The following is a 24,472-nucleotide window of genomic DNA, read 5'->3' as shown; positions in this document are numbered from 1 at the left end:
CATTCTGGTGCGGACGCTTGCTTGATAGTCTTATCGTTTTGATTGTCGCGTGAGACCCTTTTTGTGTGTGTCGCTGATATTGAGAGACCGAGCAGAGGACGAGGCCGAGGACCACCTCAGCAGGAGGAAGTGTTATCGGTGAGGTTGCCCATCTTTTCGTGTAAGCCACGTACGCGATTTCGTCCGCGTGCCGGCCGTTCTGCCGCCGTCGCCATCTTTTTCGTGTTTCGCGACTGCTCGAGCCGTTTGCCGAGACGGTGATATTTCGTGAATTTGTCGGGCGACCGGAGGCAAGCGACCGAGGAAGGACCATTGTAACGTCGGCGATAAATTGATAAGGCAACGTTCGTCTCTCTCCGGGTTTCGGGTGTTCTTTATGCGAAGCTATCGACCGGCGAATATCGACCGCGTGCGCGAAGGATCGTGAAAGCGAATACCGCATGGGTTGTCGTACCGCTGTTGTCGCCGCGTAGAATATCCCGGGACGCATCTCCGGGCGATTTTTGGATGTCTGATTGCGTGTATGTCATCGTTAATTGTAAGAGTGCGTCTGAGCGTGTTTGATATTTCATAGTAGAGTGAGCGCGAAAGTATTTGCGTCATTGTCGCGCTTATTACGCCGCCGAAAAGAGCGTAATAAAGGATAACAGAATATGGGCGTCTTTGTCGCGCTTATTACGCTATCGCATGGCGCGTAATACATAATATGTAGCGTCTGCCGGATTTATAGAGTGTGGTGTGAGATAATCGCCAGAGTATAGAGAGTAAAATTGAGCGAGTAGCGCGGAAGAAAAGGGCGAGATATCGGCGGAAAAAATTCTCCGTGTACCGTCGGCTAATGCAAGTTAAGAGTATCGTTCGCCTATCGCATATATGATCCGTCTTCGAAAAATTATCCCGTATTTTCGGTTAATTATGTTGTCGAACTATTAAGCTGCCGATTTGTTTCGCGAATTAGGAAGTAGCGGGGAAAATTTCGTTGCGATCAGTTGTAGATCGGGCTATAGAAATTATGCTCTCATTTGAATGAGATCCGCGAATATTTTGTGCCGAAAATTCTTATTATTCCGTAAAGCCTCGCTCTGTCCTGCGAACTCCGGCCATAAAAACGGGCTCGGATAAATAACCCGGTTGTATTAGCGCTCTCATTCTCGTTGTCGATTCGAGCAGATCTTTGTTCAGAATACCGTCGCAATTTTCGTGCCAGGATCAATTATATTGTCTTTTTCGCTTTCGTATTTCGTCCGAATGTATTGTGGACCGTCGTTTCTTGATTTGTATAATTCGTTCTCGTTTTTCGGGGAATTAATAGCGAACTAATATCTTTGTCAGGAATGGTTAATTTCAGTTCAATTATCGTTTATTATTGTTTGCTGAGGCATTGTTCAAAACTGATTCAAGGCATGTTATTGATTTGTTAATTATTCACTCGAAGTGTTACTTTATTTTTCTAGTAATAAACTTGTTATTTTTTTTTTGTTCAAATCGCATAATTTATTTAAGTATTCGTCTCGCTTGGTTGTCGCTTGTCGTTCGTCTGTCATCCGTTAATTTCGCGAAGACTCGCATAATCAATTAACTTTCCCTAATAACCCCTCCCCTTTACCGTTAGGCGAGCTAGTCGGCCCGCGGCGAAGCAGGCTATCGTTTTCTTTTAACGTCTTTCGGCTTTTCGCGAAAACTGATGCGTGAAAGACCGCATCTGGCGCCCAGCTTTTCGATATATCGATACGGTCTCCGCTTCGCCGCGGCTCGCGCGAGGACGTCCTCCATCCCTGTTCCTCCGCACGCGAGTATAATCATTCCGTTATCGTTTTTGACGGCGTTTTCGCTCCCCCGCGCACGCTCCCGTCCAACATCTTGAGGAGTGTCGCGATTCATTTTGAATTACAATTGAAAAAAATCGTCGCAATATATATATATATGTATATACAGGGTCTACCAAAAGTGTGGAAACCCCTAAATATCTCGGAAAATATACGTTTTACAGAAAAGTGTTTCCAACAAAAGTTGTAGGGTTTAAGAAGATCTATATACTGATTCTATCAGTTTGACCTTGGATGGCGTCGTCAAGGTCAGGTCAAGGTCACATTGACTTTTTTAAATGACACCCCCTACATTTTATTGCATATTCTTATAGCTTAATTCAAGAGCTTTCCAAAACACTATAATAATGTTCATTTTTATTAAGTACTTTGCGAGTTATGAGGGTTGAAATAATTTCTTAATTTTACATAAACCATAAAATATCTAGTAAACCATTCATTTTTCGATTATCTTACCTTCATACTTTTATGTACAAATTAATGAGAGGAATCAATTGGTGTAAAGAAAACACATAGTTGTTTCTAAGAAAAAATATGTAATTTACAATTAACAATTCCATATTTTTTCTTCGAAACAACTGTATGTACTTTACACCAATTGATTCCTCTCATTATTTTGTACATAAAAGTATTAAGGTAAAATAATCCAAAAATGAATTTTTTACTAGATATTTTATGGTTTATGTAAAATTAAAAATTACTTCAAACCTCGTAACTTGAAAAGTATTCAATGAAGAAATACTTTATTATAGTGTTTTGGAAAGCTCTCGAAGTAAGCTACAAAAATATGCAATAAAAAATAGGGAGTTCCATTTAAAAAATTCAAGTTGACCTTGCCCTAAGTTTGGCGACGTCACTCAATGTCAAATGGATATTACAGTTAAATATATCTTTTTAATCCTTACAACTTTTGTCTAAAGCGTTTTGTTCTAAAATGCATTCTATGTGAGATATTCGACTGTGTCCAGACTTTTGGGACACTCTGTATATATATATATATATATAAGTGAAAGAGGCTCCTATCTAAATAAATTAAACAGTAATCGGGCTTAAGGAGCTAATATTATGCAATAATGTTAAAGTCAATAAATAAGAATAAATTTAATAACGTTGCAATACATTTAAATTAAGTAACTATTAATGACTGTGCGCATTATGTGATGAAATGTATAAGTAACTATTAATGAATATGCGCATTATATGATGAGATGTAAACGTACATTTCTGTCCTCAACTGGACTCTCTTCAGTACAATAAAAAAAAAAAAATTGTTAGGAAAATTAAAACTTAAAAATTACAAGGATTACGCTTATCGCATGAATGGTATCCGAGTGGACCGTATATTCGGCTGTGTAATTAACTGTGCAAATTCTGAGCAGTATTAGATGTCGACCACGTGGTGGATGTTTCCAGGACGTCTCTCCTCCCCTCATATTCTCCGTACAGTGTCTTGGCAAAGACATGCAGAAAGAAACAAGCAAAGAGGCCGTGATTGTTCTAAATTCAGATTAGATCCGTAAATCTATTAGTTGTCTAACTATAACTCAAAAATTAAAAATTCTTTGTCAAACACTCACCACATGAAATCGACCGAATAAAACGACGCAATAAAGCCACAGTACAGGATAATACATTCGTCTCGAAGAAAGACATTAAATAGATTATTAGTGTCAAAGTTCAAAGATAAACAAAGCGTCCAAAATCAAAACAAAATCATGACGTTAAGTATAATAAAATCTTTGAATCGGAAACAAAGAAAGTACGTTGATTTGATTAAAATTTTTTGAAAGTTTCAATGATCGGTAAATAGGAATTATGTAATAATTCGGTGTCTTCTTGTAAATTAAGACCTGCAGTCTGTCTCTTTATGAATAACATTTCAGATGTCCTAAAATAGCATGGCTCATTGTCAAGAATCTGAACGCCCTCCCAATCAAAATCATGTTTATGTTGGAGTCTATGTTCGGTGATAACAGAATTTTTTTGAGTGCAACTATTTATCTGGTTGCGATGCTCTGCAATTCTAGTTTTTATCAATCTTTTAGTTTGGCCGACATACGAGGCCTCACAATCCTTACAATTAATGCGGTAGACAACATTATTCTTAGAAAATTTGGGGAGAGGATCCTTTAAAGCTCTGATATATGGTTTTAAATTATCCAGTAGTATAAGCGGGTCGAAAACCGGCTTTCTTCGTAAGCGAATTAAATTTTTCGGATACTGATTTTATATAAGGTAGCAAGAAAAAGGGTCGAGGGTCTGCAGTCTTGTTTATTTTAGAATCTAATAAATTATTCCGGTTGAGTAAATATTTTAGACGGGAATTGATTGTGTCAAATATAAAATTAAGCGGATAACCATGAAAATTTCTATGATAAGGGTAACATTTTTTTGATGAAAAGTAGGATCCGACAAAAGAAAAACCCTGTCTGTAAGTCCAATTATCGTGCCCTTTTTTTGACATGTCGGATGGTGTGAGAAGTAATTTAAGTAACGTCCAGAAAATGTAGGTTTATGATACCAGTCAAAAATAAAATGGCCATCCTGCACGATGATAGTACGTCTAGAAAATTCAATCTGTTATTGTCACCTATTTCTATCGTAAACTGTAATCTGGGATGGAAAGAGTTGAAAACATCTAACACTGATTCAAGGCTATCGCAAGGAACCATTAATGCTATATCGTCTACATATCTGATATACATCGGGATCGTGAACGGCAAACTAGACAATGCCTTATATTCTAAATCCTGCAGTACAATGTCCGCTATGATAGGTGACAAAGGAGAACCCATCGGTGTGCCAAATGTCTGTTTATAAATTATATTGTTGAAAGTGAAATAAGTGGAGTTTAAGATTAAATCCCCAGCCACAATGAACTCATGTAACGGAATGCTTGTATTCCCTGAAATGAACTCCCATCTGTTTTTTATTCCTTCTATAACTAAATTATGTGGAATTTATATATTTATTTTATATATATATATATATATATATATATATATAACTATTAATTGTTGTTAAATACATATATATACTGTATAACACATAATTCTTATTATGAAGTGATCAATACATATATCAACTTTTTTCTCCATTTTATCTTTCACAAATTACTGGAAAATTAAGTTATATATATATATATATATATATATATATATATATATATATATAACTATTAATTGTTGTTAAATACATCATATGAATACTAATATCTTAAGTACTATTTTCCACAAAATATGGTGCTATACATCCAATAAAATAATCATCTGTGTAAGTTATAATATTTAGTTTCATTTAAGTATAATTTTCATATTTTAAAAAATCAGAAATTTTCCTTAATTCGCTTTTATCAATTAAAATACGAAGCAAACATGTAAAAAAATATATATATATATATATATATATCTCAAATACGTACTTATAATATATATAATATATTTGATAAGAATAATATAAAATGAAATAACTTATGGGAATATAATATACATCTATATTCAAAGGCCAGTTTTGTTTATTGTTATTTCTAACAAATTACTGCACAAATACTGAGGAGGAAACAAACCGCATGTCCCATTCATTTCCCATTTTGCTTAAAACAATTGCATCACAACCCATAATGAGATATATTTGTTTTATAATTTCAATGTATTATAAATGCAATATTACAAGAAAAATATATATGCGAAACATTTGAAAAAGCTTACAGTTCAGTTTTTATAACTAATTTATCTATAAATGTTGTTTACACATTAAATATATCATTGAAAAAGTGTAAAAAATTATAACAAAAAATAATGATAAATAAGAAATTGAATCTTTGTTATTGTATCGCACATATATCACAAATTACTTAAATGCTATTTGAGATTTATATTTAAATAAAATATCGATATTATAATGTCATAAAACTTGAAAATGATTGGGCAAAACTCCATGTTGAATATGAACAAAATAGATGCCAATTCGATATAGTTGATTATATGTAAATAAAGACATTTTCACCTTATCTTCATTTAAGATGTATATAATGCCATTTATCGACTGAAATCATATATTATAATCATATATTATATTTTAGTAATTAAAATATAAAAAAATAATTAAAAAACAACAGTAAATAAATAAAACTTTTAATTATGACATGCAAATACAGAAATGTTACATAAATATAATATTTAATTTAAAAAATGCTATCGTATAACTGTTATAGTTATAATATAACTCCTGTTATAGTTTGGGATGTATAAAATAACATTTGTTAACTATAAATAAATATTATATCATTACAAATATGTATGTATAAAAAAGTTTATAAGTATAACTAAAAAAAAGTAACTAAAAAAAATTATTTAATCTAAATAAAATTTTTTATTTATTTCTATCGCTATTTATTACTTTTATAACTTACCTATCGGTTCTACAGATTGAGGTTCTACTAACTCAAATTCTTTTCCTAAAGTCTCTTTAGCAACTTCTGTGGTAATCTTAAAAGGACTATCCTCCACTGTTACATTAGAACTGTAAAAATAACATATATGTACATATATATATATATATATATATATATATATATATATATATACATATATACACACACAAACACACATTATTATTATTATTATCATTATCATTATCATTATCATTATTATTATTATCATTATCATTATTATTATCATTATTATTATTATTATTATTATTATTATTATTATTAGCGCGCGACGAAAAGAGACTCACTATTACGTGGTTACTAGGTGCACAATGAAGGGCTTACAAATGACAATAACTACATACGAATTATGTGTAACATTAAAGTTTCAGCAGCTGTATAACAATGCTATTTTTTTTCGCGTACGAATTGGTCGATCTTCTTAAATTAATTTCTTATTAATTATTATGAAAATCGTAAAATGGTACAGAATTTTTATTCAATTTAAATGGTTCTACCTGTACGCGAGAGGTGATATTTTTACCGGGCACTCTATGTATGTATATGCGTGTGGATGCGTGCATGTGTGTATATGTGACTCAGATGCCAAGTAGTACCCCAACAAACATCACATATACATGTGTTATATAACGGATATATTGTTGAGTGAGAAATTACAACTAACAGTTATATAACTGTTGCTTGACATTTGCTGAAATAAGTCCAAAATATAAAAATTTGAGAAATAAAGATTTTTACATTTACTTTTACCATAAATAATTTAACTAGCTTAATCATAGCTATCCGGAGTCTATCTGCCACTGTTTTCCATCTCTCAGCACAGTTGATAATAAATAATTTAACTAGTTAAAACTTTAACTGCAAGTTTTTTAATTGATTTGGAAAACAGATCTGTTATATTAATTGATAATATATTGTATTGTTTGCATTCTCAAATGTATTGATAGTATCGAAATTAAATTAAGGTGGATTTATACTACTTGGCATCTGGATCCTTGCCTCAACCTATATACTCATATTATATATAAAATATATAATTTGCAACAATTAATTATATATTTTTCTTAAAAACTGTATTTGATATCAATTAAAATTAAATTTTTTTACACTAATTGACCCCTCTCATTAATTTGTGTATAAAAGTATTGAAATGAGATCGTCAAAAAATGAATATTAGGTAAGATATTTTTTATAGTTCATATAAAATGACAAATTAAAGTAAAATTATGTAAAATTAAAATGAAATTCTAAATCTATAAATCTCTAAATTTAATTTTTTTTTCTTGTTTAATTTTTTAATCACTTTATTTTTATAACTTTTTATGATGAATATTGCAAAGAATTAATTTCTGTGAGAATCACACGGATACTATTTAAAAAAATTAAATTTTCATAATGTTGAAAAAAATCGACTTAAAATTCAAGATCAAGATTTTTTCTCCCTCAAAATTTATAAATCTTGTTCGAGGCTTTCTTTGTATGTCAAGTTTAGAAGATATAGAGAGCTGCTTTTGTTACAATGAGATATTCCTTCTATCTACGTATTTGTATATATGCATGCATGCATGTATGACATATTATCATTAACATATTATCTTGCTTGAACAGTATAAGATGTAACTATTGTGCAATGATGCAATTGCACTTTCAAAAGTAAATAAAATGTTTATGTTCAAAAATTTATTTTCGAGAAAATTGATTTTAATAATTTATCAAAAATATATTTGACTAAATTTGAAGAGTCCATTAGGTACTTCTTCTCTTAGATTTATATTTCAATTCGATTTTTAGATTTCTAAACATTAACGGTATGTTTTAATTTACTTAATTAAATGTAACTGAATTTCAATTTCTATAAAAATATAATAGTACAAAAATACAGCATACATATATCATTTTGACATTTTGACATACAGGATGGGCCATTTTAAGTGATCCACTCAAATATCTCTTAGGGAAAGCCTGCAATTAAAAAATGACCTCAGTAAAAGTTGTATGGCTTGAAGGGGGCCATCAGATAGTGGCAATAATTTGACCTTGGAGAGTCATTTGAAGATGACGTAAAGGTAACCTTCAATTTCTTAAATGGAACTCCCTATTTTTTATTACATATTCGTGTAGCTTATTTCGAGAGCTTTCCAAAACACTATAATAAAGTATTTCTTCATTGAGTACTTTTCGAGTTATGAGGCTTGAAATCATTTCTTAATTTTGTATAAACCGTAAAATATCTAGTAAAATATTCATTTTTCGATTATCTTGCTTTAATACTTTTATGTACAAAATAATGAGAGGAATCAATTGGTGTAAAGAAAACACATAGTTATTTTTAAGAAAAAATATGTAATTTGCAATTAACAATTACATATTTTTTCTTTGAAACAACTATGTGTTTTTTTTACACCAATTGATTTCTCTCATTATTTTGTACATAAAAGTATTAAAGCAAGATAATCGAACAATGAATATTTTACTAGATATTTTACGGTTTATACAAAATTAAGAAATGATTTCAAGTATCTCATATTCAAGATTCTCATAACTCGAAAAGTACTCAATGAAGAAATACTTTATTATAGTGTTTTGGAAAGCTCTCGAAATAAGCTACACGAATATGTAATAAAAAATAGGGAGTTCCATTTAAGAAATTGAAGGTTACCTTTACGTCATCTTCAAATGACTCTCCAAGGTCAAATCATTGCCACTATCTGATGGCCCCCTTCAAGCCATACAACTTTTACTCAGGTCATTTTTTGATTGCAGGCTTTCCCTAAGAGATATTTGAGTGGATCACTTAAAATGGCCCACCCTGTATATGATTTTAAAAACTTGTTTTCAAATTCAATTTTTTCGAAAATAATCTTGTATGAAATATTTTATTCTATTTTTGATTTATCTTTATGTAAAAAAATCACTATTTGCAATTGTATTAAAATTATCGTCATATATAAAACATAATTTATAAAAAAACTTATAAACCATATTATTCCAGTTGATGCTTCCTGTTTTACTAAATTTTGCCAATGTTGATGCACTTCATCAATAATGTGCAGTGCAAAATCTCGTGGTTTTGCTTCACCATTAAATGCAAATTGATTTTCCGGCTTTCCATCTGGGATTTTATATATCTTAAACCATTCAATCGTGGCTTTTAGTAAACCTGGACAATGTTTCTCGATATCATTTACATCTGTAATAATTTTTATTAGATATTAGATAAATAATAAAAAAAGTTTTTATACAACTATATGTCCAAAATTATTAGGCATTCTAAATTCTTCTCAGTGTGTAAGTCAAAATAAATATAACTCTATCAATTTCAATCAACTGATTATATAATGGTTGTCATTGAGAAGATATCCAGAGGACATAAAATATCCTCTGTCCTCTAGATATTTTATGGACGTCTTTTGGACATGATGTGTTGTTAGGGAAATTCTTGCAAATTCAATAATAAAATTTGAATTGTTATTTACTTTCACTGAATTTAAGACATTCTAATATTTTAAAATATTACTAAGACAAATGTAACAATAAAACAAATAATAGCAGAATAATAGAAAAAAAGAGTATAATAAAAGAATATAAAGTTTCTACATAGCAAGAAATAATTTAATACATATAGCTTTACTATTTTAAAACTGATTACAATAAATAACTTAAAAAATAATTAATATGGTCATGTTCGGCGGATAAAGGATAACAGACTGTTCAAACAAGTGCTAGAGTATAGCTACCATCGGGAAGGTGAAGGAGAGGAAGACCGAAGTGGATGTGGATAGAAATCAATGAGTGAAAGAAATATCGCAGAGGTACAATGGAAAGACCGAAAGGGATAGAAACTAGATGTCAGACAACTTCGAAAGATGTTCTGAATCGAATACATATATATATATACAGGGTGTCAATTAAGTCCCGGGACGGCTGAATATTTTCTCATGTAAGGTATTTTTGAAAAAGGTCAAGGTCATTTCTGAAGTAATTTTCAACGAGGAATTCAACGGTGACCTTCAATTTGACCTTGAGCTTGACCTTCAAGGTTATTTGAAGGTCAAAGTGTTTTTTTTAAATAGGAACCCCTATTTTTGATTGTATATTCTTATAGCTGACCTCGAGAGCTTTCCAAAACACTATAATAAAATATTTTTCCCTCAAGCATTTATCGAGTTATGATGCTTCAAATCATTTCTTAATTTTACATAAACCGTAAAATATCTTGTAAAATATTCACTTTTCGATTATTTTACCTTAATACTTTTATGTACAAAATAATGAGAGGAATCAATTGGCGTAAAGAAAACATATAGTTGTTTTTAAGAAAAAATATGTAATTTGCAATTAACAATTCCATATTTTTTCTTAAAAACAACTATATGTTTTCTTTACGCCAATTGATTCCTCTCATTATTTTGTACATAAAAGTATTAAGGTAAAATAATCGAAAAGTGAATATTTTACAAGATATTTTACGGTTTATGTAAAATTAAGAAATGATTTGAAGCATCATAACTCGATAAATGCTTGAGGGAAAAATATTTTATTATAGTGTTTTGGAAAGCTCTCGAGGTCAGCTATAAGAATATACAATCAAAAATAGGGGTTCCTATTTAAAAAAAACACTTTGACCTTCAAATAACCTTGAAGGTCAAGCTCAAGGTCAAATTGAAGGTCACCGTTGAATTCCTCGTTGAAAATTACTTCAGAAATGACCTTGACCTTTTTCAAAAATACCTTACATGAGAAAATATTCAGCCGTCCCGGGACTTAATTGACACCCTGTATATGCAAGTATGTATATGTTTGCGAGAGCGCGAGAATAGATCGGGAAGTGAACGCGGCACGAGAGAAAGAGAACGATAAATCCCAATAATATACAAGGTATATCAAAAATTTAAGGAAATATTCCTCACACCTGAAAAAATAAAAAAATGTTATGTGGACATAGGTACGGAAATGTTTATTTCAGGAGTTATGTTGAAAATACAGTTAGATGTATTATTTATACAAGGAGAAATTTAGGATTAATTATTGTAGACGACAATCTTTTAATTAGGCTTATTTACATTTGGTTTTAATGCGACCTTGAGTATGTTACAATAAATGTTGAAATGCCTGGTACTCCGTACAACGGATTGTCTCGCAACCTGCAGTAATACAGTCACAAAGATCTTAAATATCACGCATTGGTGGCATTTTTGAACGTGTCCGTGAATTATTGCGTCGACGTGTCACTGCTTGTATTCAGGAAAATGGTGAACATTTTCAACATTTATTGTAACATACTCAAGGTCACATTAAAACCAAACTCCTAAAATAAACATTTCCGCACCTATGTCTATATAACATTTTTTCATCCTTCAGGTGTGAGGAATATCTCCTTAAATTTTTGACATACCTTTTTAGAACACCCTGTATATATAGAGAGTGTTTCATAAGTAGTGGGAAAAATTTCAGGAATGGATTCCTCATGTTTAGAGAAAAAAAAAGTTAATCAACATAGGTCCGGAAATGATTAGTTTTTGAGTTATTAAGATTTTTGTAATACAAAATTTTGTCTCATTTCTCGTCTTAGAAGTCCTTTTACAGGCATCAACAATGTTGCCGAACTTGAAAAACAATCGAATAGTCTTGAGCCATTTTTTATTTAAATTTTCCTTTTGTCTTTATATGGTGTTGAAATTAATTAATGCCTATTTATATAAATCATCTTGTTACTTTTTAACTCTCTGCTCTCATTACTGCCCGACTTCACTACTTTCCGTTATAGGCATACACTGATTAGCTAACTTTAATATCTTATAAAAACGAAAAAAAATTCAAATCAAAAAATGGTTTAGGACTTTTTGATTTGGATTGTGTTGTATCTGATGTGTGTTTCATGTTTGTTTAGTTACACTTTCAGTTCAATTTGGATTGTTGACTCGTATATATTTGCTCTGTGTTCTTCATATTCTATGTCTATTTAGTTATATCCTGTATTAATCTTATTAAGCTAATTTCAAAAAATCATTAAAATAAATATTAATTCATTATATTTCTTCGAAATATGCTAATAAAATGGTTAATAATTGTGGACATAGTTACATGTGTATATACATACACACATACATATCGCATACACCTACATACATACATACATACTTGCATATTTTAAATTGAATACGTTGATAATTCAGAATCGCATACAGAATACGCATTATCAAGAAAAATATTTTAGGTAAAAATTTTAAGATTTCAAACAAGACATAATAATATTATTGATTTGATCATATAGACTGCCACTGTCTTTTCAATATCGGTTGCAATGTTCCAAAAACGAATTTCCATTTTTTATTGTATATTTATTGTATATTTATATAGCTAATCTCGAAACATTTTCAAAATAAATAAATCTCTTATAAATCTTTTTGTTGATTAAAAAATTCCTTATAATGATAAATAAAATAAAGAATTTCCTTATAGTGTTAGATTTATCAAAATATCATTAATTAATATATATTAATATATTAACTTTATTCGATATATACTATGTAAAGATTGGCCGGTACACTTTTGTATACATGAAAATTTTTGTCAGATAGCATTATTATTTTTGAAATTCTAAAAATTTGTCTGAAATATTTTTTTTTGATAACACTGTTTCGAATTATTAACGTTTTTAATGTGAAATGGAACATTATAAATACACGCATGTATACACGAACGTCATCATTTTTTGTGTGCAAATAGAACCGGTTAAATCAAGTAGGGAAATTCTATAGTATTTTATGATTTTCACAATAATTAAGTAAAATTAATTTAAAAAAATAAGAAAAATTAATTTAAAAAAATAAGAAAAATTAATTTAAAAAAAATCGGTCAGATTGCGCGAGTATAAGTGCGTGGCGAGAAAAACCAACTCTGCAACATTTTACGTGGTTACTAGGCATGCGACGAAGCATTAATAACACAGATTTAAATATATTATACTAGACCGCTAAATGGTTTTACACGTAATTAGTTTTTGTTCGTAATCATAAGTTTGTAAGAACTGATCATAGTTGATTATTTTTTCACCACAAGAAAACCATAATTTGGCAGTTTTCTTATGTAGTTTTGTTAAGGTAAAAATGCTAAGGTAAAAATTTGTTAAGGTTTTTACACGGCTAAAAGTTTTTCGATCAAACTCCGATTAAATTAATCGATGATTAACTTTCAGTATTATCAACAGTATTTTTGCTAAATAATAATTTTTCTTTTTCTAAAATATATTTGATTTGTTGTAATTCTGTTGACTAAATTAATCAATGATTAATTCGAAGTTTGGTCGAAGTGGTCCTAAGTTTCATGATGTAAGATCAGTCATTTCTATGATCATCGACATATTGGCATCGAATTCTACAACACCTAGTATTTTGCTGTCAGAGAGAAATGGCTGATCTTGCATCATGAAACTTAGGACCACTTCGAACAAACTTCGAATTACATTATATATATGCAAGGTGTTCCATTTTAACTTTGCCATCGAAATATCTCGTTTAAAAGATACGAAAAAATGTTTCAGATAAAAATTGTATCCGAGAGGGATATAAGATGGTGCCGTTAGTTTGAGCTTGAAGAGTCACTTGAAGATCACCTCCAACTTTTTAAATGGGACACCCTATATGCTTTAACATATTCTTGTAGCTCATCTCGAGAGCTTTCCAAAACATTATAATTAAGTTAGTTTTCACTAAGTACTTTCCGAGTTCTGAGGCTTGAAATCATTTCTTAATTTTACATAAACCGTAAAATATTCATTTTTCAATTATCTTAATACTTTTATGTACAAAATAATGCAGTTAACAATTACATTTTTTTTCGAAACAATTATGTGTTTTCTTTACACCAATTGATTCTTCTCATTATTTTGTAAGTAAAAGTATTAAGGATGTTTTATCTATTTTCAAAATATTAAGAATTTAATGAAAATTGTACAGAATGTCCTTACATATGTTTAGAATCTTCAGTACAATTTTTAAATCGATTCACTAAAGCGTTCACAAGTTATAAGGATTTAAATTTGAACCGAATTAATATGTGTTTTTATGGAAAACGTATAACCACGTTGATTTAAATGACAAAAACACATGGAAATAATATTCAGAATTTGTTTAAAATTTGCAAAAGTTTAGATACAGAGGAAATATTTGGTCAAATAATATTATAACTATCTATATATATAACTATAATATTATAAGTATATATATATATATATATATATATATATATATATATATATATAATATTATACAACTACTAACTGGTTAAAAAGATATTAAATATAATTCATTGAAGTTAGCCATGTATCTATCACAAGGCGAAATTCTCTGCCAAAAGTTAATCATTTCGATTAACAAAATTCGGAATATTTCAGTAAAAACACAATAAATATTTAAAAAATCTCTGCACTGTAGTTAAGATTAAATTGTAATATTCCATACAATTTCTTACTCAAAATACACCAAAAGTGGATATATTCGTCAATATTGATTTTCAGCTACTTTTTGCTGGGATTGTACATACAAAACATTCTTAAGGTAAGATAATCGAAAAATGAATATTTTACAAGTTATTTTACAGTTTATGTAAAATTAAGAAATGATTTCAAGCCTCATAACTCGGAAAGTACTTAATAAAAACTAACTTAATTATAGTGTTTTGGAAAGCTCTCGAAGTCAACTACAAAAACATGCAATAAAAAATATAGTGTTGTAGTGCAATAAAAAATGTAGTGTATAAAAATTGTGACCTTCAAATAACTCTTCAAAGTCAAACCAATGGTATCCTTTTATGATCCTCTTGAAACTGTACAACTTTTGTCTGAAACATTTTTGTCTTAAACTTATGGATTTTGAGATATTTCAGTGCGTAGATTAAAATGGCCTACCCTGTATATAACACCTAACACATATAATAAAAATATAATAAACATGTAGATTAGACTATATATTTACCATTCATTTGGTTTGCCAAAGGATCATTAACATCAATTACAATAATCTTCCAATCAGTCTCACCTAAAATAAAATTTCTTTATAATAAAAAATATGTATATATGTATATATGTATGTGTGTATTACAAAATTTTATTTGTAAATTATTTTAACAAATATATTTGCAACACGTATTTTATCTTGTTTATTTACCTTCGTCAATGAGTGCTACTGTTCCAAGAATTTTTACTTTTAATACTTCACCTCGCTTTGCAACCTATATAAGTGCAAATATTTTTTTCAATATTTATTATGTGGTGAATAAGATTATATAAAGTACATTGCTGCAATTATTTTTCTCTCTTACCCTATAACCTATTTCGAGAACATCAATAGGATCATTGTCACCTTTGCAACCTGTTGCTTCATCCAAAACTTCAGGATTTTCCCATGTCTGTTAATTATATATTATTATTACTAGCAGTCTGTTAATTATGTACAGGATGAGTTTTATTTTCTGTCAAACTTTTTATCATACGAGAGATTGCCGATTGCAATTATAATAAATTGATCGATACATAAATGTCAGTTATTTGGATCGATCATATCGATCCATATAATATATGTACAAGTTAAAAGTTGAACCAAATTATGTGGTATGGATTTATTATTATTATTATTAAAGCTACATATTATTATTATTAAATATATATATATATATATATATATATATATATATTATATTTATTATTATTATTATTATTATTAAAGCTATGTATTCCATATATTAAAGCAGTAGAAATATATATTTAAAAATTCAGTTTCAAATTTAACTTAAACTTTTTATGTAAAACTTTATTTCAAAATCTGCATTTATTTTTCTAATAAATTTTCATTATTGATTTATACGTTAAAAGAATGCATCAAAATTTTCTTCCTTCTTAAAATAAAATTACGTAATTGTTCCATAAGAAATACATTCTTAACAATATGATTCACAAAACTAATTATAGACCTTAAATTATATTTGTACATATATATAATGTGTGTGTGTGTGTGTGTGTGTATGCACAAGATATATATGGAACATAATAAGAGATTACATATAGATACATACTTATTGTAAATTAATACAATTGCATATGTTTCTTTCACATTTCAGAAGAAAATTAATCATCTTTAAATTATAAATATTACAATGGAAGAAATAATAATATGCTATACAAGATAACAATATAATTATAATATAACATACATTATATTATAAATGTTATATCTATAAGTGTGAAATTACAAATTATGTATATTATATGTAACACACATGTTATCCAACAATTATATAGCTGTGTTTGCTGGGAAATATTTAATGTATATACTATATATGTATATAAATAAAAATACATTATTAAAATTTTTACCTGTGGTAAAGCTCCATAATTCCATATATATCCATGATGAGGAAAGCAATTAGCAACAAATCTTAATTTACCATTCTTAACATCTTGCTTGATAGGATTCAAAGTTTCTTTCAGACAGATCTCCATTTTAGCATTTGTCCATCTAGGTATTTCAACAATCATATTCATTATTTTATTCTTTTCATCTGCATAAAGAGGAATGTCATGCATGGGCGAGATTGGTACTCCTAGATCATTTTCTGTACATAAGAATAAAAATATATCTTAGAAGAAAGATATTGCTAATGTTAAGAATAATATATATTTTTATATAAATGTCTCAAACTTTTCCCAAATATGGAAAAAATATGACTTGAGAAAGTATATACAAATATACACATACACACAATATAATCGATAATTTTCTTATTCTTTTCCATTATACTTTCATATAAATAGTAGTAACATACAGTATTACACATTATAAGCTATGTTAACATTAAAAATTTTATTAATGTCTAGCTTCTAAAAATCATTTGTAGACATTAAAATCTGTGTTCTCTAAAACTATATAAGCAACAGAATGGAAACAAACTTGGAACGCCTGATCAAATTATTGTTATAAAATCAGGTCTGTTATAGACATATGTGTTATGAATTTAATTCGATATCAGAATATTAAATTTAACACAATTACATGTCATTCGTGAATTCGCAGAAAAGCAGTATTGGATTATATAATACAATACATGAAAAATATCAAAAACATATTACGTGGAAATGTACTTGACCTCGACCTTATGAAGATTATACATAACTTTCATCGCCGACTTCCGTAATTGTCAGTGTTGAAATTACATCAATTACATTTACTCACTGAAAAATATCCTGTAGTCTGTGCTGTTGAGCGCACCCTTCTCAACAATTGTGTACATATTTTGAAAAACTTTTGCAAACGTGTTAAGCTGCTCCAACACAGATCTGTTGATTGGTATGAATTGCGAAGTAACGCGTTTCAGTATACCCTGACAACGTAACATGTGCAGGCTATCTAACATGTGCGACAGTATTGTTAGACGGCCGGATTTTTTTGCGCATGCTTGACGCAACGATGACGTCACACGTATCACGTATATGCGATGGGCACACGGAACCCCTCAGTTTTGACGAGATCACAGAATGGATTAAATATATTGTTACATACGCGTAATTATAATTAATTTGCATATATTATAATACATATGCATATAATATATAATCTTATTTGATACTTTTAATTAATCCAAAATTTTTTAAAAATAAATTAAACGCTGGCAATGTAGGATCTGATTTCATACGATTGACTACGGCTGCGGTCAAGGGGACGCTGAAAATGCTTTAAAGCGTTTTGAATCAATAAGCCCATAACCATAAGCATAAGGAAATTGATTGGTTCACAAGTATATGCATAAGAAAATAAACCAATCAATTTTCTTATGCTTATGGTTATGTGCTTATGCAAAAGTCTGTGCTCCCCGCTTAAGGGCCTATCCAGACAAACTTGCATAGGTGCATATGCATAACATAAGACCATATGGACCAATGAGCATCGAGTATTAAGTCGCCATATTGACTTAAGGTGCAATTTCATTGACGCTAAAAAGTAGCGTCAACCATTGGTTAAACAAAGAAGTAAGTAGTTGCTTCATTGTTTAACCAATGGTTGACGCTACTTTTTAGCGTCAATGAAATTGCACCTTTAAGACCATACGCACTACGAACAAGCCTTTAAGCGGCCATATTCGTGAACGGTTTCGTCTTTTGTCGTCATGTGTCGTCATGTGTCGTTAAGTGTTTGGCCATGTTTGCCATGTGCTTTACATGAAATGATAGCGTTTTAATTAGAGGTAATTATCTTTTTTCTTTTATTAATTTTATTTCATCAAAAATTAAATAAAACTTAAGAATATTTTTCTATATATTTTTAGTAATATTTTTTACATTCTTTTAACAGTATAAATGTATTTCAGTACATTTAAGGTTATGCTTGAAGAAAATCACACAAAATGCATACTCAGCAAACACCGAATAATAATTATACAACTATTATTTGATGTTTGCTGGGTATATTGTATCTATTTATTTTCTTATTCTTCATGTAAAATTCTCTTTATTACAGTGTTCAAGCATCTATATTCTAATATTCTTTTTGAATGATTACACACTGGGTCATTAGAACACGAAGCATAAAAGTAAGTATAAATAAAAAATTACTTTATTAGTTTATTTCTTCTTTTTTTCACTTGTCATTGGCTGCGTTTAGCAGAGAAAGTTATTTTGCAACTATTGTAAAATTCGTGAGCCTGATTGATGTATGTTCTTAATTTTGACTGAATCTAAAAGCATGTACCAATCAAATTCACGAATTTTACAACAGTTACAAAGCAGCTTTTCCTGCTAAACGCAGCCATTGCCAGAAAAAATTCTATAATTATTCTTATACACTTAAAAGAAAATTTGTTTTACTTTAAATGTAAGTTGCTTGAATTTTGTTTCAATTTCAGATTTTGGTACAGCCTTATATTATATTATACTAGTATTATTTTTAAAATTTAATAATGCCTAAATGCAAAAAAAGTCGTATTTTTTTGCAATCAATTACAGTAAAACATCATGAACAAGAAAACGCTCCACATCATGAGTTACCTTCTACTGGTTACAATAAATCTTCATTTGAATCTGTAAAACCATCTGATAATCTACATGGTAATATTATATATTACATTCTATTTTTATTTTTACTAAAAGATATTTGCTAGATGTTATGTATTTTTTCTTCAATGTACATTATAATGATAGTTTACACTAATGTTTGTTATACCTGAAAATGCACATTCCTAATTGTAAAAAATGTATGTTTATAGAAATACTTTGTTTCAGATAATAATTTCAAAAGACAAGTATTACGACAGTTGCAAATAATTAATCTAAGACAACAACAAATTTCAGAGGATCTGAGCGTTTTATTGATGAAAGCAAATTCTGAAAAAAAATGAACCAATTATATCAAATGAAGAATCTGTATTTAAAAATTATAATTTTCCTTTAAAAGAAATAGAAGAATTAGAAGAATATCTATAGAAGAATTTCTAATCGAAGACAATAATTTCAAAAAGTTTGTAAGTAAATTTATTTACTGATGCATTTTTATTGTACTTAGAATTTATATAAATTTAGAAATTTATAAATTTGTATTTTAGGTAACGGAAATTATTAAAATTGGAGGAACATCCTACAAACAAATGGTGAAACGCGTGTTAACAAGAATAATGTCTAATGATTTGTCTAAGACTTATAGTTGGATAGGTTTTAAAGGAAAATGTAACTTTTCTAATCTTCGAATTTGCTCAGCAATATTATCTGCTGTACAAAAAACGCATAGCTGCTCGGAAGCGATGATAGATGCAGTAATAAAATATTGGCTTGCAAAATCTATCGAACGACAGAAACAGTCAACAAAAGAAAAAATTCGTAAGATTTAAAAGTACAAAAAAATTTTATTTTGAATGCATATTCGCAAGTAAAAGATAATTTTATTTTAAGTGCAACTTAAGTGCAATGTTAAGTACCAAAGATAAAAAATGACTTGTTTGAAATTTTTTAAAATAATTATTGTTTATTTCTAAAACACTTCAAGTTTTTAGAAATAAACAATAATCATTTTTTTCTAGTTTTCTCTTTTGTTGGAATGTATAATTATTTTTATAAATTATTTTTTTTTAAGTCAAGTTTAAGATTCATGTGTATACTTAAATATTAGACACTTAGACATAATCTTCGGTAATTCTGTTTTATTAAAAAATTTTGATTTTATGAATTCTAGTATTAAATTCAAAAGTATTATTTCCATTATAAGTATAATATATTTTATATTTATATGATATTTATATAAATATTATGAAATATTAATAAATACGTGTATATGTATTTTCATAAAAATATGTGTAAAAACTTTTAAAAATTATTTTTTAAAATAAAAAAATGAATTGAAAATTACTTTATGTATTTATTAATTACGTAATGTAAACATATATAATCAAATAATCAGTTCTAAAAAACATGAAATTGTTTATTTTCAAAAGGGCAGTTAAATTCTTTTTTATATAAGAACAAAAATTACTTAAAATACAAAAGAAATTAATAATGTGGAAGTATTAAAATTAAGAAACAGATACTATCAGTTAATAGAAAAAATTAATACTTTCACATTCTCAACTTATATTATTTTTTATTTAATTTTTTGATTTTTTTTTTTTCGTAAAAAGATGAAATTTAGCTGTTTTTGAAAATAATAATTTATGTTTATGAAGAGACTATTTATTTTATTCTAATGTAAATACATAAGTCCATATTCTGAATCTTCTTTTATCGATAAAAGTGGCTTATAATACTTCTAAAAGTGGCTTATAAGACTTTTCATTGACTATAAGCCACTTTTAGAAGCACTTTTATCAATAAACGAGAACTCAGAATCTGGGCTATAGAATATTCTGTGTAATATATAACGCATGAAACGGTCCACCTTTCTCGACGCTCCGGAACGGCTCGTCGGATAGCCAGGATTCGAGCGAAGGAGGGGAATAAATCAACCTGTGCGAACATTTTCTTAAAACTAGAGTTGTCTTTATTGTATGGGGAATGAATTATTGACAGTGTGTATATGCGAGAGTATAAATGTCGGTGTGATTGTTCGTGAAATAATTAAACTCGAAAATAATCCGGTGTACAAATAAAAATGGTAGGTCTGGCGCGGGTAGTAATATACAACGGGCGTACGGGAAACGCGTGTAACTGATAACGGACGATCACGGAAACGTGGACTTAAAACTACGGAAACGGAATCAAGACGAATACTCAGGTCGGACTCGGAACCTAGGACTAGTGTTGTACCGTCGACGGGGCTGATTGTCAGGACGGCTCAGAGATGCCGGTGACACCCCGTGCAGTTGGGCAATGTCTCGACTGAGACTGCGTACAGGGAAACCGGAGATATCCGGTGGATCGGACGACAAGTCGTCTCGGACTGGATCCGGAAAAAAAAACCGGAGACACCCGGCGGATCGAGGAACGCCTCGACCGGGATGGGATGATCGACACCGGAGATACCCGGTCGAGCCGAAGATCTCAGCCTGGGCGAGATCTGATCAGGATCTGGCCTCGAGGCACTGGTCGTTCCGGCTCTTATATCCGGTCGGAGATCCCCTGGCGACGCGCTCAGGTGGGGCACGACTGCGAAATACGCGAATTTTCGGACAGAGCGAGAGAGAGAGAAAGAGAGAGAGAGAGCGAAACAGCAAGCGCAAAGCGATGAGAGCAAGCGAGACAGCGAGCGTGCGAGCGAGGAAGTGTACGGGCATGCATGGTTGTGAGCGAGATAGCGGGAAGTTAGCGGGTGCGATTAAGCAAGCGAATAAAGAAGTAATTATATTTTATTAAATAATGACAAATAGGAACGAGGCACGGGCGCATCGTTACACGCACATTTATAGAACATTCTATTAGGACATATATGGAATATTCTATGAATATACATAAAATGTTACATAGAATATTCGATAGATTATTCTAGTCACATTCAAAAAACATTTAAAATAGTGCCATTTGAATATACTTTAAACATACTATAAATATAGAGAAGAGAAGAATGTCTTATAGAATATTCGAAACATTCTTAAAGAATATTCATAGCACGTTCATAGAAATGTTTAGTACTATCTAGGTATGTATAAATGGATATGAATATATATATATATATATATATATATATATATATATATATACAGGGTGTCCCTGAGCATGTGCTCACTCATTTGTAAAAAGGTAGAGCGCAGTAAATTAAATAAAGAAATCCTATTATATGTAACGATTTTTGTAATAACAATCGAAATATTAATTATTGAAATCGGACGAATGAGAGAAGCGCTCGAGCGCTCGAGCTATAGCACGGCCCACCGTGTCAGATATTGCCTGCCGGCACGCGGCGGGAGGAGGGACAGCGCGCCAAACAATGCCAGAAATGAGACGCGAGAAGCGAGTCTTGACGCGATGCAATGAAACGTGAGAATGGCGATAGCGGTAACCACGGCGCGCTGTCCCTCCTCCCGCCGCGTGCCGGCAGGCAATGTCTGACACGGTGGGCCGTGCTATAACTCGAGCGTTCGAGCGCTTCTCTCATTCGTCCGATTTCAATAATTAATATTTCGATTGTTATTACAAAAATCGTTACATATAACAGAATTTCTTTATTTAATTTACTGCGCTCTATCTTTTTACAAATGAGTGAGCACATGCTCAGGGACACCCTGTATATACAAGGTGACCCATTTTAACTTAGGCAGCCAAATAACTCGAAAAATAAGCACACTACGAAAAAATGGTTAGAATCAAAATTTCGTCATTTCGAGGGGGACGTACAATGACGTTAAAATCAGCCCCCCCACCCCTCCCCCTGGGCGGTGAGGGGGGGCAAGTTTGAAATCTTAAATGGAACCCCCTATTTTTCATTGCATATTCTTGTAGCTTATCTCGAGAGCTTTCCAAAACACTATAATTAAGTACCTTTTTATTAAGTACTTTTTGAGTTATAAGGCTTGAAATAATTTCTTAAATTTTACATAAACCATAAAATATCTAGTAAACCATTTATTTTTCGATTATCTTACCTTCATACTTTTATGTACAAAATAATGAGAGGAATCAATTAGTGTAAAGAAAACATATAGTTGTTTCTAAGAAAAAATATGTAATTTGCAATTAACAATTCCATATTTTTTCTTAAAAACAACTGTATGTTTTCTTTACACCAATTGATTCCTCTCATTATTTTGTACATAAAAGTATGAAGGTAAGATAATCGAAAAATGAATGGTTTACTAGATATTTTATGGTTTATGTAAAATTAAGAAATTATTTCAAGCCTTATAACTCAAAAAGTACTTAATAAAAAGGTACTTAATTATAGTGTTTTGGAAAGCTCTCGAGATAAGCTACAAGAATATGCAATGAAAAATAGGGGGTTCCATTTAAGATTTCAAACTTGCCTCCCCTCACCGCCCAGGGGGAGGGGTGGGGGGGGCTGATTTTAACGTCATTGTACGTCCCCCTCGAAATGACGAAATTTTGATTGTAACCATTTTTTCGTAGTGTGCTTATTTTTCGAGTTATTTGGCTGCCTAAGTTAAAATGGGTCACCCTGTATATTGTGGTTTATTCAAATAAAAATTATCGGTCATCGTTCATTAAATGATTAAGATATATCTATTTTATTTAATAAATAACAATGACCGTTGCCGGTGAGCCTGAAAAAAAGATTAATATTTATTTTCAACACGGATAATTAAAATATGGAAATAAAAAAATCGAAAAAAAATAGATCCCATCGTTATCCCATAATTTACTTAGGCTTAAAAGTTGTGGAATGAATGACAGTTTTTTACAAAAAATTTTTAAGAAAATCGATCAGTACGTGTTTTTGGTAAATCAACAATTTATATTTAAAACTTGAAAATCTTAAAGAAATACGGTTTGAAAAATTTTTTCGATATTTTTTATCAAAAGTGCGTTTAAAAAGAAAAATTTCAAAAAAAAAAACGTCCCATTTGGCCCATTTTTCGCAAACTAATGGTCGTCTAAAAAAAAAGTAACGTAATTTTTGAAAAATCGATATCTTGAAAACGATTCGACAAAAAAAATTGAAAAAAATCATGGAGGCCTCTTTCAACCAATACTAAAACATAAAAAATTTTCAAAAAAATCGGCGATGCAAAAGTTAAATGGTGTCCGATTTGGTGTGGAACGCCCCATATA

General features: G+C 30.0%; 1 protein-coding gene and 1 long non-coding RNA gene across 7 annotated transcripts; one reads left to right on the top strand and one right to left on the bottom strand.

Annotated features, from left to right (window-relative positions):
- Positions 1-5,633: 5,633 nt before the first annotated feature.
- Positions 5,634-17,789, bottom strand: LOC105254354 (inorganic pyrophosphatase). Of its 4 annotated transcripts, none has more exons than XM_025406056.1 (8): positions 17,505-17,788; positions 16,649-16,887; positions 15,598-15,684; positions 15,444-15,507; positions 15,252-15,314; positions 9,256-9,466; positions 6,238-6,347; positions 5,634-5,870 (listed from the first exon to the last, which is right to left on the bottom strand). In XM_025406056.1, exons 1-8 carry the CDS (start codon positions 17,683-17,685, stop codon positions 5,839-5,841), a joined length of 987 nt encoding a protein of 328 aa, XP_025261841.1. In that variant the 5' UTR covers positions 17,686-17,788; the 3' UTR covers positions 5,634-5,838. The 4 variants fall into 4 exon arrangements, with proteins under 4 accessions (XP_025261841.1, XP_025261840.1, XP_025261842.1 ...); XM_025406055.1 differs by lacking the exon at positions 5,634-5,870 and adding an exon at positions 6,026-6,091 and having other exon boundaries at positions 17,505-17,789; XM_025406057.1 differs by lacking the exon at positions 5,634-5,870 and adding an exon at positions 6,026-6,091 and having other exon boundaries at positions 16,649-16,790; positions 17,505-17,664.
- Positions 17,790-18,406: 617 nt separating this feature from the next.
- Positions 18,407-20,109, top strand: LOC109610215. 3 transcript variants are annotated; one of them, XR_003122402.1, is made up of 6 exons: positions 18,407-18,513; positions 18,786-18,858; positions 19,171-19,176; positions 19,271-19,372; positions 19,547-19,785; positions 19,867-20,109. It is a non-coding gene; the product is annotated as an uncharacterized LOC109610215 (long non-coding RNA). The 3 variants fall into 3 exon arrangements; XR_003122403.1 differs by lacking the exon at positions 19,171-19,176; XR_003122401.1 differs by lacking the exons at positions 18,407-18,513; positions 18,786-18,858; positions 19,171-19,176 and having other exon boundaries at positions 19,186-19,372.
- Positions 20,110-24,472: the final 4,363 nt, after the last annotated feature.

The sequence above is a fragment of the Camponotus floridanus genome, unplaced genomic scaffold (genome assembly GCF_003227725.1).
Source record: "Camponotus floridanus strain SB8 unplaced genomic scaffold, Cflo_v7.5 scaffold130, whole genome shotgun sequence".
NCBI classification, from domain to species: domain Eukaryota; kingdom Metazoa; phylum Arthropoda; class Insecta; order Hymenoptera; family Formicidae; genus Camponotus; species Camponotus floridanus.
The sequence above is the reverse complement of the archived record's forward strand: the minus strand, read 5'-3'. Positions and strand labels throughout refer to the sequence as shown.